Source organism: Danio rerio, chromosome 10 (assembly GCF_049306965.1).
Source record: "Danio rerio strain Tuebingen ecotype United States chromosome 10, GRCz12tu, whole genome shotgun sequence".
NCBI lineage: Eukaryota > Metazoa > Chordata > Actinopteri > Cypriniformes > Danionidae > Danio > Danio rerio.
The window spans coordinates 18,153,693-18,170,199 of record NC_133185.1 but is presented as its reverse complement, the minus strand read 5'-3'; the positions used below and the strand labels follow the sequence as shown (position 1 = coordinate 18,170,199).

The 16,507-nt window shown below is 37.0% G+C and overlaps 3 protein-coding genes across 8 annotated transcripts in view; 2 read left to right on the top strand and 1 right to left on the bottom strand.

The window, feature by feature from the left end:
* pip5k1ba (phosphatidylinositol-4-phosphate 5-kinase, type I, beta a) overlaps nucleotides 1-8,123 on the top strand; it is a 38,797-nt gene extending 30,674 nt beyond the window's left edge. For 5 of the 6 annotated variants that reach the window (XM_009305191.5, XM_068223777.2, XM_005155572.6 and 2 more), the window contains 7 exons: nucleotides 1,665-1,745; nucleotides 1,844-1,892; nucleotides 1,984-2,068; nucleotides 2,154-2,294; nucleotides 4,387-4,525; nucleotides 4,680-4,785; nucleotides 7,400-8,123. In XM_009305191.5, coding sequence (XP_009303466.1) covers nucleotides 1,665-1,745; nucleotides 1,844-1,892; nucleotides 1,984-2,068; nucleotides 2,154-2,294; nucleotides 4,387-4,525; nucleotides 4,680-4,785; nucleotides 7,400-7,402 — 604 coding nt within the window. In that variant the 3' untranslated portion in view covers nucleotides 7,403-8,123. 6 annotated transcript variants of the gene reach the window in all.
* The window catches only part of apba1b (amyloid beta (A4) precursor protein-binding, family A, member 1b), a 219,446-nt gene that overhangs the window by 106,837 nt on the left and 96,102 nt on the right, over nucleotides 1-16,507 (bottom strand). The window lies entirely within an intron of this gene.
* Nucleotides 9,832-16,507, top strand: part of tjp2a (tight junction protein 2a (zona occludens 2)) — a 63,976-nt gene continuing 57,300 nt past the window's right edge. The window contains exon 1 of the mRNA NM_001201571.1: nucleotides 9,832-10,001. The gene's annotated coding sequence lies outside the window, so the exon portion shown is untranslated. The remainder of the gene's footprint in view (nucleotides 10,002-16,507) is intronic.

The window sequence follows — 16,507 nt, the reverse complement described above, 5'->3', positions numbered from 1 at the left end:
AGATGTTCACAAAACACAGGAGGCACAGTGGCTCAGTGGTTATCACTGTCGCCTTATAGCAAGAAAGTCACTGGTTTGAGGGTGCTCCGAATCGAGCCCAGGCGTGGTTTAGTTGGCCAGCCCTGGCCCGGTTGGACAAGGTGTGCCAGAACAAGGTTCGATTGGGCTTTGGTGTGGTACGCTTGTAGTAATAATGTTGCTAATTCAGAATCAGGAATAAACTTCATTTAAAAACATTACAAAAAAATATACAAAAACTTTAATTTGAACATGAAAAGTAAAAGATTAACCTAAAATTAGTTTAAATTATTATGGAAAATTAGAGCTGCGGTGATAAATCAAATCACAAAATGAATCTGCATCGATTCTAAAAAAATTGCATGCAATAATGCATTCTATACAGTGCCCTCTGCTGGCAAAAAGCTAATCTTAGAATTGCACCGTATTCTCAAAATCCCAGTTTAATTATCATTCATTCATTCATTCATTTTCTTTTCAGCTTATTCCCTTTATTAATCTGGGGTCGCCACAGTGAAATGAACCTCCAACTTGTCCAGCACATATTTTAAGCAGCGAATGTCCTTCCAGCCACAACCCATCACTGGGAAACACCCATACACTCTCATTCACACTCATACACTACGGGCAATTTAGCTTACCCAATTCACCTATACCTCATGTCTTTGGACTTGTTGGGAAAACCCGGAGGAAACCCACGCGAAAGCAGGAAGAACATGCAAACTCCACACAGAAATGCCAACTGACCCAGCTGACACATGAACCAGCGACCTTCTTGCTGTGTGGCGACAGCACTACCTACTGCGCCAATGTACTTTTACAAAGTAATGAAGTGCACAGATACATCATTTATAATAAGCATTACTATAGAAATATAAGAATTAGGAGAGCATTTTTTTATTTTATGGTGACTATACATCAAGTATGCAGTAAATTGATACAATTTATTTCTTATCTTTACATTTATTAAAGAGTTCAGATTTTTTTAAATATATAAAAAAGGTTTGACTGTTTGTAATATTATTAATATGATTTATAAAGTCAAATTTATATTACATTATATTACTTAAATAATATATTTCAGTTTTAATTATTATTCATTCATTCATTCATTGACTCATTCATTCAATTTCCTTTAGCTTAGTCCCTTTATTTATCAGCGGTCGCCACAGCAGAATAAACCGCCAACTTATCTAGCATATGTATTAAGCAACGGATGCCCTGGGAAACACCCATGCACTCTTGCATTCACACACATACACTACGGCCAATTTAGTTTATTCAGTTCACAAATACCACATGGGGACTATAGGGAAACCCAGAGGAAACCCAAGCCAACATGGGGAGAACATGCAGACTCCACACAAAAATGCCGACTGACCCACCCGAACCAGTGACCTTCATACTATTTGGTGACAGTGCTATTCACTGGGCCACCACGCCGCCTTTCTATTATTAATAATAACTTAATGATTGAAATACTTTTGAATGATATTGACGGCCATTCTGAAGTGTGCTGAGCCCCCCTAGTGGGTCCTGGACCCCTGGTTCAGAATAAGTGCTCTAAACCACTTCCAGTGCATTTAATGATTGACTTTGGGATTAGTTTTGAAATAAATAATCATGTTTGTTTTTTTTGCATCTAGATTGGGTGGCATCCCTGCTAAACACAAAGATGAGAAGTTGCTGATCTTTTTGGGGATCATTGATATCCTGCAGTCCTACAGGTGTGAATCACCCGACACAAAATGCCAATAATTACTCATGCTATCTATTAAAATTGCTTAAATTATGGATACTGACGATTTCTGTCTTTTACATATAGATTTATAAAGAAAGTTGAGCACTCATGGAAGGCTCTTGTGCATGATGGTGTATGTATTATTTCAGTTTATTGTTCTTACAGTACATAAATCTATTTTATCATGTTGATATATATACATATATTTTAACTTTGCACACTAGGATACAGTATCCGTCCATAGACCCAATTTCTACGCTGACAGATTCCTGAAGTTCATGGGCAGCACAGTATTTAAAAAGATTCACCGTAAGTTAAGCGATGCTTCATTATTTACAGTGGAATTCAGATAATCAGTTGAAAAGCTGAAACATTGACTTGTTTGTTCTTTCAGCTCTCCGCGGTGCGTCCTCGAGACGGAAGAAAAGCTCCATTCACGTGTGTAGATCGGCCTCACAGGAAGTTCTGTCGACAGTAAAAGAGGAGAGTCAAGATGAAAGAAGAGCACAAAGTCTTGAAAACCTCGATGATTCAGGTACTGACTGCAAACTCACTTAAGGCAAGGCAAGTTTATTTATGTAGCACATTTCATGCACAATGGTAATTCAAAGTGCTTTACATAAACAAGAATAAAAGAAACAAGAAAATAAAAATGATTATAAAAATGATTATCTGACTGATCTGTTATGCTGAGTTCAGACTGCAGGATTTTCAAAATAGTCGTGTCACAGATGTTTTCACAAAGCATGACTATCTGGGCCAGCGTTTTGTAGCTGCTTTGTTTACACTGCAAGATGGATCGCGATAGGGGCTTTCACATTGCATGACTTTACAATAGGAAGAATCGCCGACAACTTCATCCAAACTACATCTCACAGCCAAAAACACGGAGTATATCTTCGGTTATGAACTACATACTGAGAAAGAAGCCTTTAATGGGGTAGAAAATGTAAGTATTTGCTCACCTGGGTTTGACTCAACTTTTGTTTTTTAACTTTATGTATGAAACATCAGACACGGGTGCTCCTGTCTAACCTCCACTAGTTTTTCCTGCACTTATTGGGTCGAAATAAACTAAAAATGAGCGCTTTTAACTTCTCCCTCAACCTCCCGCTGGCCTGCAGGTACACACACACAAGTGAATGCTGCTCTCTCATTGGCTGTAGGCGATCGCCGATGTTATTTTCAGCCAAAACTCATTTCACACGGCATGATTTGAATCGCAGACAGCTCCAGATATTTAGCAGGGCACATATCTCACAAGCATCGGCGACTTATCAGCAATTCTCGCAGATCGCGTCTTTGATAGTTCATACTGTGTGATTGTCACTCACGCGCATGAGCACCGATTTGCCTGTGATTTCAGGCATTTGTTAGCGATTTCTCAAAAGCTGTCGGTGAGTCAAAAATCAGGGCTAAAATCATGCAGTCTAAACTCGGCAATAGGTTTCTGGACTTTATTTTTTGTATTTTTCGTACATACTTAGCAGAGTATCTGAAAATGTATTACATGAAAAGACTGGATGTGAGAATAGTAATGATTTCCCTTATCGCCTATGTGTGAACAGCTTGTAAGCACAACAATTTAAAATTATTAAATGACATATTAATCTTCTTAGATTGTCTATAAAAGTCTTTAGACTGGTTTTTAAAACTGATTTTTTTTAATATATGTAAAGAACTGCTTTTAGAAATTATAATATTAATAAAATATTGTAAAAACCCACTTTAAGTCATTGGGCCAAGTGTGCACTTTCAGAATGGTGTAAAAACAACATTAAATGTATTTTTTTAAGTGCAATATATAATAATTTACAGTATATAAAAGTAAATAGAGCCAAATTAAATAATGTCAAGCAGAAAAGACATTAAAAATGTGTTTGTTTTTGCTCAAGGTCTCAAGGTTCTTGTTTGAAGCATGTATAGAGCAACATTAGATGTCACAATTTTTGTTAAATTATCTTTAGATTAAGTGCTGTTTCCACATAATTTTTTAGCATATGTTCTTGTATATATCATAATAATAATAAACTGAAAATCATTTTGGGCGGTGTGGTGGCGCAGTGGGAAACGCTGTCACCTCACAGCAATAAGGTTGCTGGTTTGAGCCTTGGCTGGGTCAGTCAGTTTCCCCCACAGTCCAAAGACATGCGCTATAGGTGAATTGGGAAGGCTAAATTGTTCATAGTGTATGTGTGTGAATGAGAGTGTATGGGTGTCTCCCAGTGAAGAGCATCCGCTGTATAAAACATTTGCTGGGTAAGTTGGTGGTTCATTCCGCTGTGGCAACACCAGATTATTAAAGGGACTAAGCCGAAAGGAAAATGAATGAAAATTCTTGTGCCATTTATACTAGTTTTGTTACGCTTACGCCTTTCATCCACATTATTATGGCATCTGACCTATGAAAACGAAGTGCTTTGAAAACATTGAAGACCCCATGTTAGTTTTCTGTTTCAGTATAGATGGATCAAAACACAGACTTTTGAAAGCGGAAGCATAGCTATCCACAAACACTCTCTGATTGGTTTTCAAACATAACATTTTTAAAATGTCAGTGGTTCTGGGTTTAAAACGAATCATTTACAATTTCGGTGTTTTTAAGATGCTTCATTTCTTCTCCACAGAAGAAACACACTCCTGTCAGAAACCTGATGTTATTCCTAGCTCGGCCGGACTCAATCCAGCTGTTTCTGCGGCCACTTTATCTTCTGCTTCATCTTTAGACGATGTGAAGGCTGAAGCGCAGACAGATTCAGAGAGCAGGTATTTACCAGACACACACACACACACACTTTCCCATCAGACACAAAGTAGATCTTTGTGGACTTCCATATTTTCCACAGCGCTTCCTCTTTTACAGTGTAAAGGCTGCACACTTTCTCTTTTAAACTGGTTTGACTGTGTTTTTTGTCCTCAGAGATGATTGCAGAGCATCCAGCTCAACTCTTGCTTTGGAGGACAGTGCTCTTGCTTCTTTAAACTCAGCGCCAAGCACACCCGAGTCTGGTCTGGATGTCTACCTGGTCAGTAGTTGAAGACATAATCCATGCTCATTTGTTTCATTTAGGGCAGTGGTTCTCAACTGGTTTGGCCATGGGACCCACATTTTTATATGGTCCTCAAGTTGTGACCCAAATTTTTAGGAACTATGATATCATTTTAGGAATTATAATTATTTGTTAACATACACATGTAGTGACAGATACTTGTGAAAAGTTCAGCTACCATTAATTAAACTGAACTGTTAATAAAACAATACACTGATCTGGTTAAACAGAACAAACCAGCAAATTAAAGTAAAAAGATTAAAATAATCATAACCATTTTATAATAATCACCAGTTATTTGCTCTTCTGCTATTGTGTGGGCTTTCTTGGCCTTTGCTACACGGTGAGCACAGTAAGATGTGCGGAGTGCCTGTACTTGTTTTAAACATGAAGATGTTCGGCACTTTTGTGATGCCCTCAGCTATTGGAGTCGTCTTTGAAAATAGTCCACAGGTTTGTCCTTGCAACTGGGATGTTTGGTTTCCAAATGTAATTTTAATTTAGAAGGTTTCATGCTCTCTTGTGAGAGCACCTCACTACACACTGAGGCTTTAAGCCTTATTCGTCATCAATATATGTAAATCCATACTTTACATATTCGGGGTCTTACTTGCGCTTTAACATATTTGTTACTATTATTAAATAAAATTTGACATGTCAAACGGTACGGTTGTCGCACACGCATTTCAAAATAAAAGTCTGATATAAGCAAAATGAGTTAAAAATTCAACCTTTGTTGTTGTTTTTTATATCACACACTCCACGACCCACTGAAAATGTTCCTGCAACCTACTTTTGGGTCACGACCCACCAGTTGAGAAAAACTGATTTACAGCCTACTCACACTATGCTATCCGACCCGTGCCCAGGCCCATTTCCCGGATCGTTTGAGTAGTGTGAGGGCTCTGAATCGGGTTTAGGTACGGTTTACTTGGCCGGCCCTGGCCCTGGCCCTGGCGCGGTCATAACGTGGAGGGAGCTATGGCAGACACTACTCTCTCTATTCTACCGCAGTAGATGCGGATATAACTGAGGGCACAGGTGATGAGGGTAGTGTCGCGGACGCCGCCCTCTCTATTCTGCTGTCCTAGACACGGATATAACTGAGGGCACGGGTGGTGAGGGTAGTGTCGCGGACGCCGCCCTCTCTATTCTGCTGTCCTAGACACGGATATAACTGAGGGCACGGGTGGTGAGGGTAGTGTCGCGGACGCGGCCCTCTCTATTTTGCTGTCCTAGACACGGATATAACTGAGGGCACGGGTGGTGAGGGTAGTGTCGCGGACGCGGCCCTCTCTATTCTGCTGTCCTAGACACGGATATAACTGAGGGCACGGGTGGTGAGGGTAGTGTCGCGGACGCGGCCCTCTCTATTTTGCTGTCCTAGACACGGATATAACTGAGGGCACGGGTGGTGAGGGTAGTGTCGCGGACGCGGCCCTCTCTATTTTGCTGTCCTAGACACGGATATAACTGAGGGCACGGGTGGTGAGGGTAGTGTCGCGGACGCGGCCCTCTCTATTTTGCTGTCCTAGACACGGATATAACTGAGGGCACGGGTGGTGAGGGTAGTGTCGCGGACGCGGCCCTCTCTATTCTGCTGTCCTAGACACGGATATAACTGAGGGCACGGGTGGTGAGGGTAGTGTCGCGGACGCGGCCCTCTCTATTTTGCTGTCCTAGACACGGATATAACTGAGGGCACGGGTGGTGAGGGTAGTGTCGCGGACGCGGCCCTCTCTATTTTGCTGTCCTAGACACGGATATAACTGAGGGCACGGGTGGTGAGGGTAGTGTCGCGGACGCGGCCCTCTCTATTTTGCTGTCCTAGACACGGATATAACTGAGGGCACGGGTGGTGAGGGTAGTGTCGCGGACGCGGCCCTCTCTATTTTGCTGTCCTAGACACGGATATAACTGAGGGCACGGGTGGTGAGGGTAGTGTCGCGGACGCGGCCCTCTCTATTTTGCTGTCCTAGACACGGATATAACTGAGGGCACGGGGGGTGAGGGTAGTGTCGCCCTAGATGCAGTTATATCAATATAACTATTAACTAAAGAAATCTTCACTGTGCTGAGCGAGAGCGCTTACTGAACAGCGCATCATCGATGACGTAAGTGTGCCCATGCCAGAATATAATGTGAGTCCAGGCGGTCGGGGGAGACGGGAGGGGGGACAAGCCCGGTTTAAGGCAACTGTACATAGTGTGAGTATGCGCTTATTTGTTGCAGAGTTTACCTCTGACCCTGATTAAACTCCACTCAAACTCTTGCGAGATTCACACTTAGGTGAGATGTCACTTTTCTGATGCAAATCAGAATTACACTGCTTTAAAAAAAGTACTGGTCCGAATTTGGCTTATGTTTCAGACACTGTCTGTGAAACTGCAACATTCAGTATGTAGATTATTATATTACTCAAGTGTTTTTAACCTTAGATGGATGTAAACCTATTGTTGGAGTCTCCAAAACAAAATTGGGAACCTTTAAATAATATAATAAGGACATTCATTGTGTGTAGTTCCCCTGAAACTCCAACTCTTTTGTGTTATTGAGTCCAGATCTCTGACTATTGTGTTGCTTTTTTTAGTGATGCGTGCGGCTTTGAGAAGTGGACCAGCTCATCCGTCATCTAAAAGACTGAGAAACAGTACTGTCCGTCACTCCATGACTTTGCACTTTGGATACTGTTTGTCAAGCTGCTAAAACACACTGACTGAGAAAAGCCTTGCATCTGAAACAATGGTAGAGAGATTGCCACACTATAGTGCCTTACACTGTCTCTGCACTTTGTACCCAATTGCAAGCACAAGTTTGTTGTATAATAATAGTTACACTCCCATTTCGACCAGTGTCTTATGCACCGGTTGGTACATAAGGCGTGAACCCAGATTACGTGTCAGATTTGTATCATTTATTATATGATAATTGTGATTTAATTATATTTTGAGCACTCCTGACTTGTGTTGTGTTGAGTAATGATTGCATTCACTTATTTGATCATTACAGTACAATGACTAGTACTGAATATTAATAACATAGGCAACATGAAGTAAATATTGTGTTTTTTGGTCATGTGATTTTTGACGCACAATCAGCACAATGTAATGACATGGGATGGGGGGAGTTAATGGTCTGTGTTACTTAGTGTAAAGATTTACATGGCTTAAAAAAAACATGAATCTTTAAAAATGTTTTATAAAAATGTATTTAAATATATATTTTGATTAGAGTAATATATGAAATGTTTGTGCTTTTATGTAGAATGTGTTTAGTTGCTGTTATGCTATTAAATGCCGGATCTTTCCACTGTTTCTGTTGTGTGAATATTTCTTTGTGTAAAATAGGGCTGCAGAAGAGTTACAAGCTACACTCACCGGCCACTTTATTAGGTACACCTGAACAACTGCTTGTTAACACAAATTCCTAATAAGCCAATAACATGGCAGCAACCCAATGCATGTAGGCATGCAGACATGGTCAAGACGATCTGCTGCAGTTCAAACCGAGCATCAGAATTGTGAAGAAAGGTAATTTTCAAGTGACTGAATGTGGCATAGTTGTCGGTGCCAGACTGGCTGGTTAGAGTATTTCAGAAACTGCTAATCTATTGAGATTTTCATTCACAACCCTCTTTAGGGTTTACAGAGAATGGTCTGAAAAAGAGAAAATATCCAGAGAACGGGACAAATGCCTTGTTGATGCCAGAGGTCAGAGAAGAATGGCCAGACTGGTTCGAGCCAATTGAGCATCATGTCAGCGTCACAGCCTACCTGAGTATTGTTGCTGACCATGTCCATCCCTTTAAGACCACAGTGTACTCATCTTCTGATGGCTACTTCCAGCAGCATAACGCACCATGTCATAAAGTGTGAATCATCTCAGACTGGTTTCTTGAACAAGAAAATGAGTTCACTGTACTCAAATGGCCTCCACAGTCACCAGAGCTCAATCTTATAGAGCACCCTTGGGATGTGGTGGAATGGGAGATTCGCATCATGGATGTGCAGCCAAATAATCTGCAGCAACTGAGTGATGCTATCATGTCAATATGGACCAAAATCTCTGAGGAATATTTCCAGTACCTTGTTCAATCTATGTCATGAAGGATTAAGACATTTCTGAAGGCAAAAGAGGGTCCAACCCTGTATGGTGTACCTAATAAAGTGGCCGGTGAGTGTAATGCACCACTATTTTATTTTAACTTAAAATTATATATGATTTTTTAACATAATTATGTGTCACACGGGTCTTCATCTGCTACTGAAACGTTCAAAATCATTTTCACCAATGTGAATATTCTCATACAATCCTCCAGGGGGTGTTTTGGTGTTTGGTTTGGCATTTGATCTTAAATTATGAGTTGAAATTTTTGATTTTAAATGATCTAATAATAGATAATCTATAAAATTTTGCAAAATTGAACTGAATGTATTTATTATATATTTTAAAGACAATGCACCAATATTGTATATGATTAAAGACATATTTAGAATTTACAATAATAATAAAGGATTCAGAATATACTGATAATGTGAAATGTCTCACGATAAAATAATCACATTTAGAAACGATTTTTGTTTAGATAATAGGGATGATATTCTAGTTTTAATTTTTTTATTTAATCTTATTTTTATTTCATTTTAGTTAAGGTTTGTTTGTTATTTTATTATTTTTGTTTCTTTGTATAGTTTTAAATACTTAAATGTTTATCGATTTATTGTTAACATGTGTTAATATACATTTTAATTTATGTCAGTTAGTTCAAACAAAGTTTTAGTAGCCTGTATTTGTTTATATTTAGTATTTTCACACAGACACACAAACAAACACTAATAAAAAACAAGACTACAAAGAAAATGAAACAATAATCTAGCAACACAAGATCTCTCAGTACATTAAACAACTTAAAGATGACATCCTATTGATATGAATGTTTATAGAAGTCTTATTAAATCCACTGGTCAGAAAAAAAGGCTGCACGCCCAGGAATGAAGGTGTCACGTGGTGTTGGGAACGCGCTCGAACTCACCTGCGCGCTCATGAACACGCCTATACCTGGAGATTCAGGAAATCTGGGATTGTACACAAAAGTGACTTGTTCAATCTTTCTCTGTAAGTGTCCTGTCATTGATAAAACCCACTGCTGTCCTGTCTGAGTTCACGGAGCTTCTGTATCGGCGCCTCTAAAGGTACGTGCTTTTACTTTGGAGCAGTTTTGTTGTTTTGTCGCATTTCCGTTTACTGGTTTCGGTTGTCCATTGTTAAGCGGAGGAGGTGGATTACAATAATACTGTCACCGAAACACAAACAGCTGCTTTTATAAAGTACGCTACACGTTCATGTGGACTTTAGTAACGACTTGTGCTTGTTTTTGTCCACTTTTTGAATGTAGTTCTCGTGTTTTAGGCCTACAGTATGAAACTTCAGTGCTTTCCCTCCCTCTCACGTCCCATGTAAGGACACTGCAGTGCTGGAACGTGTCGTGCATTTCAGTTTGTAAACAAATCTAGTTTTGTTCGGGCGTAAAATAACCAGAGGAAAAGACGAGGTCGTTTAGACAAACTCTTTAAAATTGTATTTGGCATAGTTATGTTTATTTTACTTCTTCCAGACAACAACTTAATTGATCACATTTTAAATCAGGTGAGTTTGAGATAAAGTTGGTTTTATATTCACACATTCGTTCAGTGACAATAGTGTTATGCTCCTTATATTGTTTACTATTTTACTTTAAATATTCAATATGAAATAACTTCTAAGACTTTAAAACATCAGCACTGTTTATTTGATTTGAACATTGTTGTATTCTGAAATTCATTGTCTGTCTAATGATTTCCCTATTTAGAATTTGCAAAGAATAATTTTCTGAAATTGTATTTTTAAGGAGAACTTCAGAATGTGTGAATATAAAACCAACTTTTCCTTAATAGTGAGTTTTAACAGAAACCAAACAGGTTGCTCACCAACACTTGTTGATGCATTTAAAATCAAATGTTTTATTTTGCAAAATACAACATTTAAGTCTTTGTGTTTGGCTATGTGGGTAAAAGATAAACATTTTTTTCTATGGTATCAAAGACTGTAATATTCATTTATTTATTTTCTTGGCTTAGTCCCTTTATTAATCCGGGGTCGCCACAGCGGAATGAACCGCCAACTTTACTCGGCACGTTTTTACGCAGCGGATGCCCTTCCAACCCTTCTCTGGGAAAAAAGACTGTAATAGACTTTTATAATTTATTTTTGTTTGAAAGCACGTTCTTTCATATATTTTAGTTAGTACAGACCTGGGGTCTGTTCTTCGTACGTGGATTACTCGGCTAAATTTCATTCTTCAAAACTCATCTGAGACTTGTTGTCATAGCAACACTTCTGGTAGCTTAAACCTGCTTGGGAGCAGGTCCATTTCATATAAACTGGATTTGATTGGGCGTTTTCAAGCAAAGATAATACTGAAAGTATGTACCAAATGCTGATATTTTTTTTTACAGTAGTTATAATAGTAAATATACTATATGCTAAATATGCACTCTGAAATAAGAACAAAGTCTGCCACCTGGTGGTTCAAGGAGAAAATCTATTGATATGATCTTTTTAGATACAAACACGTACATTCACAATATTCAACTTTTTAAAAAAAGGATAATAATTTATGCAGTCATGCACTTTCTGACCACTAATATGCCAGTGATTGACATCTTTACCGAAATCAAAAAGTTTTTTTGATGCAAATTTATTTATACAGTTATGTCTTACGCCGATTAAAAAAACTTGTAGGCCTAGGCTACTATAATAAAGAAAATAAATGTAACGCTAAATAAATTGCTGAATTATAGTGTAAAGCCTGCAGTCCACAACAAATGTGAAAAAGTTATTGCGTATCATAATTAACAAACCGTTTACTACAACAATTTTTGTTATTTTTCTCACATGGTAATTAAATATTATTCAGATGATGTCATTATGCTGTTGTACCATCAGCCAATCATTGCATTGCTAATCATGATTTCTAGGATCTATAAATCAGTCCTACACAACACACTCGGAGATCTCAGATCAGTTCATCCAGACATTTTAATCTGATTCGCGAACTTGTTTGAAGAACCGAATTAGCCAGAGATCAGTTATCAAATTTTAAAAATGTAGGATCTGTTAGAACGGACCCCATATGTATGTTGTTTCAACTTAGGAAAAGTTGGTTTTATGTTTGCACATTTGGATATTCTCTTTAATATAATAATTTCAGAAAATATTTTTTGCAAATTGTAAACGGTGAAAACATATTAGCAGCCAATGACCACCAAAGTAGAAAATTGTTTACGGTCAAATAGATGGTGATAATGCGGTTTTGAAGTCATACTTTTATATTTTATATTAGTACGTTTGTCATTTAGATGACGTCCTGATATTGTTTGTATCTGAATATTCAGTCAGAAATCGCATTTAAATATGACTTCTAAACAATATTACCTCTATTTATTTGACTGTGAACCTTTGTTGTACTTTTAATAGTCATTGGCTGCTAATATGATATCCCTATTTAGACTTTGTAAATAACACTTTTCTGAAAATGTTTTATTGAGAATGTCAGAACGTGCAAATCGGAAAAACCCTTTTACCTCAATCTCACTGTCTGCATATCTGCATTTACAAGCCACTTTAATATATTACAGCTGTTTCACTACTTGGTATTGCAGTCAATCAGCCTATTACAGGGTCGCATCTCAATGATTTTATGCATGTGGATTTAGTCGACAATTTGCTGATTTCTCTACTGAAGTTCAAACTGAGCATTAGAATCAAAAAGAAAGGTGATTTAAGTGCCAGACTGAGTTTTTCGGAAACTGCTAATCTACTGGTATTTTCACACACAACTGTCTGTCTCTTGTGTTTATAGAAATGTTTAAGGGAAAACAGGAAAAAATAACTGAGCAGCAGGAGTCTGTTCTTTGTACCTTGCTTAAACAATGTAAGATGATTTGTTGAATTCTGGCAGGTTGAACTTTCTCAGAGGAACTGTAGCCTCTGCTATATTTCCTGTGGCTTCAATAACTGTATTTACTATCACTTCAAGCTATTAAAATTTACAATAAAACAAGGTGAATTGGTTTAGCTAAATTGTCCGTATTGTATGTGTGTGAATAAGTGTATGAATGTTTTCCAGTGACGGGTTGCAGCTGGAAGGGCATCTGCTGCGTAAAACATATGCTGGATAAGTTGGTGGTTCATTGAGCTGTGGTGACTTTAGATTAATAAAGGAACTAAGCCGAAAAGAAAACGAATGAATGAATCAATGAATGAAAAAAAAAAATATTAATAAATAAAAATAATTATCACAATAATAGACAAGCCAGAAGTTAATAGCTTGTATTGTGATTTAAACTCATGTTAGTGTGTGATCTGCTGCTTTTGTGCTTTAGTTGAGCAGAAATAAACTGCACTTGCCATTGAAATGAATGGGTTTTATAGTGCAGTGCTTTCTGTGTCCAGTGTGAACACCATTTGTGAAGCCAGAGGGCTTTTCTTGTTTGTTTTTATTTCTTATATGTAAAGCACTTTGAACTACCATTTTGTATGAAATGTGCTATAGAAATAATCCTATTATAATGCAACAGAAAAGCAAAAATAAATGAGGGGGAAAAATGAATCACAAAATATGTAAAACCTTTTTATATATGGAAAATATGAATTTAATGATGAAATATATGAATATGGATTTTTTCAGTATCTATCCATTTATCCATATTTATAGTGAACTTGTGTGTGGATAGTACATTAAAACATTAGCGCATGTTTATTTTGGTTTCCTATCCTCTCATTCCTCTTCTTCAGGCGGGGAATGTGATGGACTCGAATAGTTTTGCACTGTGCCTCATTTAGGACAACAGTGGCTACATTTGTGCATACAATATCAACATTTCTTTGATAAGAGTGCTTTCAATGTTGTCGGTTGGGGAAATAAAGCCAGATTAACACAATGGGTTTGTGTGTTTGCTCTGTTTAAGCTGTCAGAGGTGTGATTGAAATATGGCATGTTTTATTTGGTGATTGAACGTACATCTGGCAGAGAGTGGCAGTGCATATGTGCGTTGCATAATGTAGACTGTGATTCTGCATGAGCCCAGCACATGGGGAAAGACTCCGGCTTACACTGCCACACACAGCTTACGTAAAGGCATTAAAAGACTTGAACAATAGTCGAAATGCATGAAAATGCACAAAATCCTCTACCTGTGTGAATTCCTGGAGATGCTTATTTGAGGTTTGTAAATGTATTATGTGCCCAGGCAGAATCGGTAGACTGAAAATGATGCATTTTGTTTCATAAGAATTTCCTAATCCACTTCTGCTGACTCAAGGATTTAAACTTTGGGCTGTAACATTAATTTTAGTGTCTTTAACTATTCAACCGTTAATCCCAGATAAACCATAGTATTAGGGTATAAATATTTGCACAATATATTGCTATATATTGCTAAATATTGTATATTTTGTTTGGAAAGATATTCTGGACAATTTTCAAATGCAATTGCAAATTAGGTATTCAATTGCATTTTTAATATATTTTCAATTCTAATCCCACGTTACCTTTTGCATTTCCACTTTTGCGAACGCGCAATGACTGGCACATTTGAAATTAAAAAGCAAAGTCAATTTGCAGATGCATTTCTCATTCCTTGTGAGCTATGAGCCTGACTAAATAGCAGTATCATTTGCCATATTTTCTACAGGTATCCTACCAAAACTCAAATAGAATCGCAAATCCTTTTGCTTTTGAATTAAATGACAGGGGTGGGACTACTTTATTGGGTGTGTTTTGTATTGAGAAATGACATCACTCTCCAGAATACCGGATTTGTAATTGCATCTGGATTAGGGCTGCACGAAATTGGCAATTGCTATTATATATTTGCGATATGAATACAATTTCACTAGTTAAGTTCAAAAAGTGTTTGGAAAGAATTTATAATTTTAGATTGATGATTCTGTATGGGAGTCCATAAAATATAATAAACTAGCATAGATTATTTCAATAAAGAAAAATATGCATAATAAATAAGCAGCATTTTATTTATTTTTTATTTTTTTCGAAGAGACAAAATGTATTCAGGTTTTCAATAATTGAATAATCAAATGTAAAATAATACTGTCTAGTCTTCGTGTTATAAACAACTCAATAAAATTAATCGCAAGTCATTTTTCAAAGTTACAAATGGTTCATTTTCTTAATGGTTTTTATAATCCTCACACAGTCACAGGCCTCAAAAAAGACTTGCAAAATCATAAATTATAATCCAGCCTCAACATCGCGTATACTCGCGATGTGATTTGCAAAAGATAACATTGCGATATTGATGCTGAAACGATTAATTGTGCAGCACTAATCTGGATTATGTCACAATATATGCATCCTCATATTTAAAATGCTATCGAAAATCCAGTTTGCAAAGGCATTTGAAAAGTGTCCAGAATATCCTTTCATAATTGTGTATAAGTTACACATAAAGTAAGTTCAGACAAATTTAATTTAGTGTAATACAATAATGCAGAAGGTCACTCTCGTGATTATCAGTTGTCTTTAACTAACTATAAATGTCATTTTACTACATCCGCAGTAATAACATGCTGCTTCTTTAAAAAAATATATATAGTGCAAAGTAATAAAAAAAAATCATTGAATTAATGCAAATAGATGGGTTCAACAAAAGCACGTTAAATTGATTAATGACATCAGCACTCACAACAGGTCTGTGTTTAAAGATTAATTAAATATTGTTAAAACCGTTTCACTGCACAGAAAATAAATATTTACTTAAGGAACCTGAAGTTTGACTGTTTTGATTTTTTGGGGGGGTTAATTCAGATACATTCCTGATGTAATGCCAAATTTAGCATTTTAACTGATTTTGTTAACAGTAAAATAGACTCATTTTGCAGGGTTTTCTAGAGTTAGTTTAACATTACTGCTTCTGCTGCAGCCACGGTACAAAGCAAAGCTCCTTGATTTATTATTTTGTCAAAATGAGAGTATAGTTCCTAGACATATCAGTCTAGAAAATAGCAAATTCTCAATATTGTTACCTTTTTAACTTTAGTTATTTTTGAGTTCAATACTAATGATCTAATCCAATTCAATGATTTATGCTAAGCTAAAAGTGCCCCTTCCAGACTTAGAGATCAGCAGAATGGAAAGATATAGTAAAACTTTAAGGGTGTTGTATAATAAGCGTTTTTCCAAAACAATGTGGTTTTCTTTTAAGTGAATCACTCCTTTTTTGTCTTTCTTGTATGGCATAATAGACTAAAGTATTCTGATAATCTCATTATTGTGTCAAGTGTATTTAAATTTAATAACTGCTTGAACAAAAATAATAAATCCTAGGTTTTATAAAACCTTGTTTCAAACTATATCGGTAAATTCTTTTGGCGTTCGTGATGAGAATAGTTTGAATAAATTTGACTTCTCTTCTCTTATGTAGGAGGAAAATCCTCTGATGCTGATGTTATTTATTGCGCCTCAGGCGTGTTTCAAAATATTTGGCTTGAGTTTGACATGCCTGAGCAGCTTTTACACTGTGTCAGACTGAAGGACAAAGTTCATTTGTTACTGTAGGTCAACAGTTTAGAAGTAAACCGTACAGGATATGACAAATATATATTTTTCTGTTATTGCAGGTGCTTTATATGGCACTAT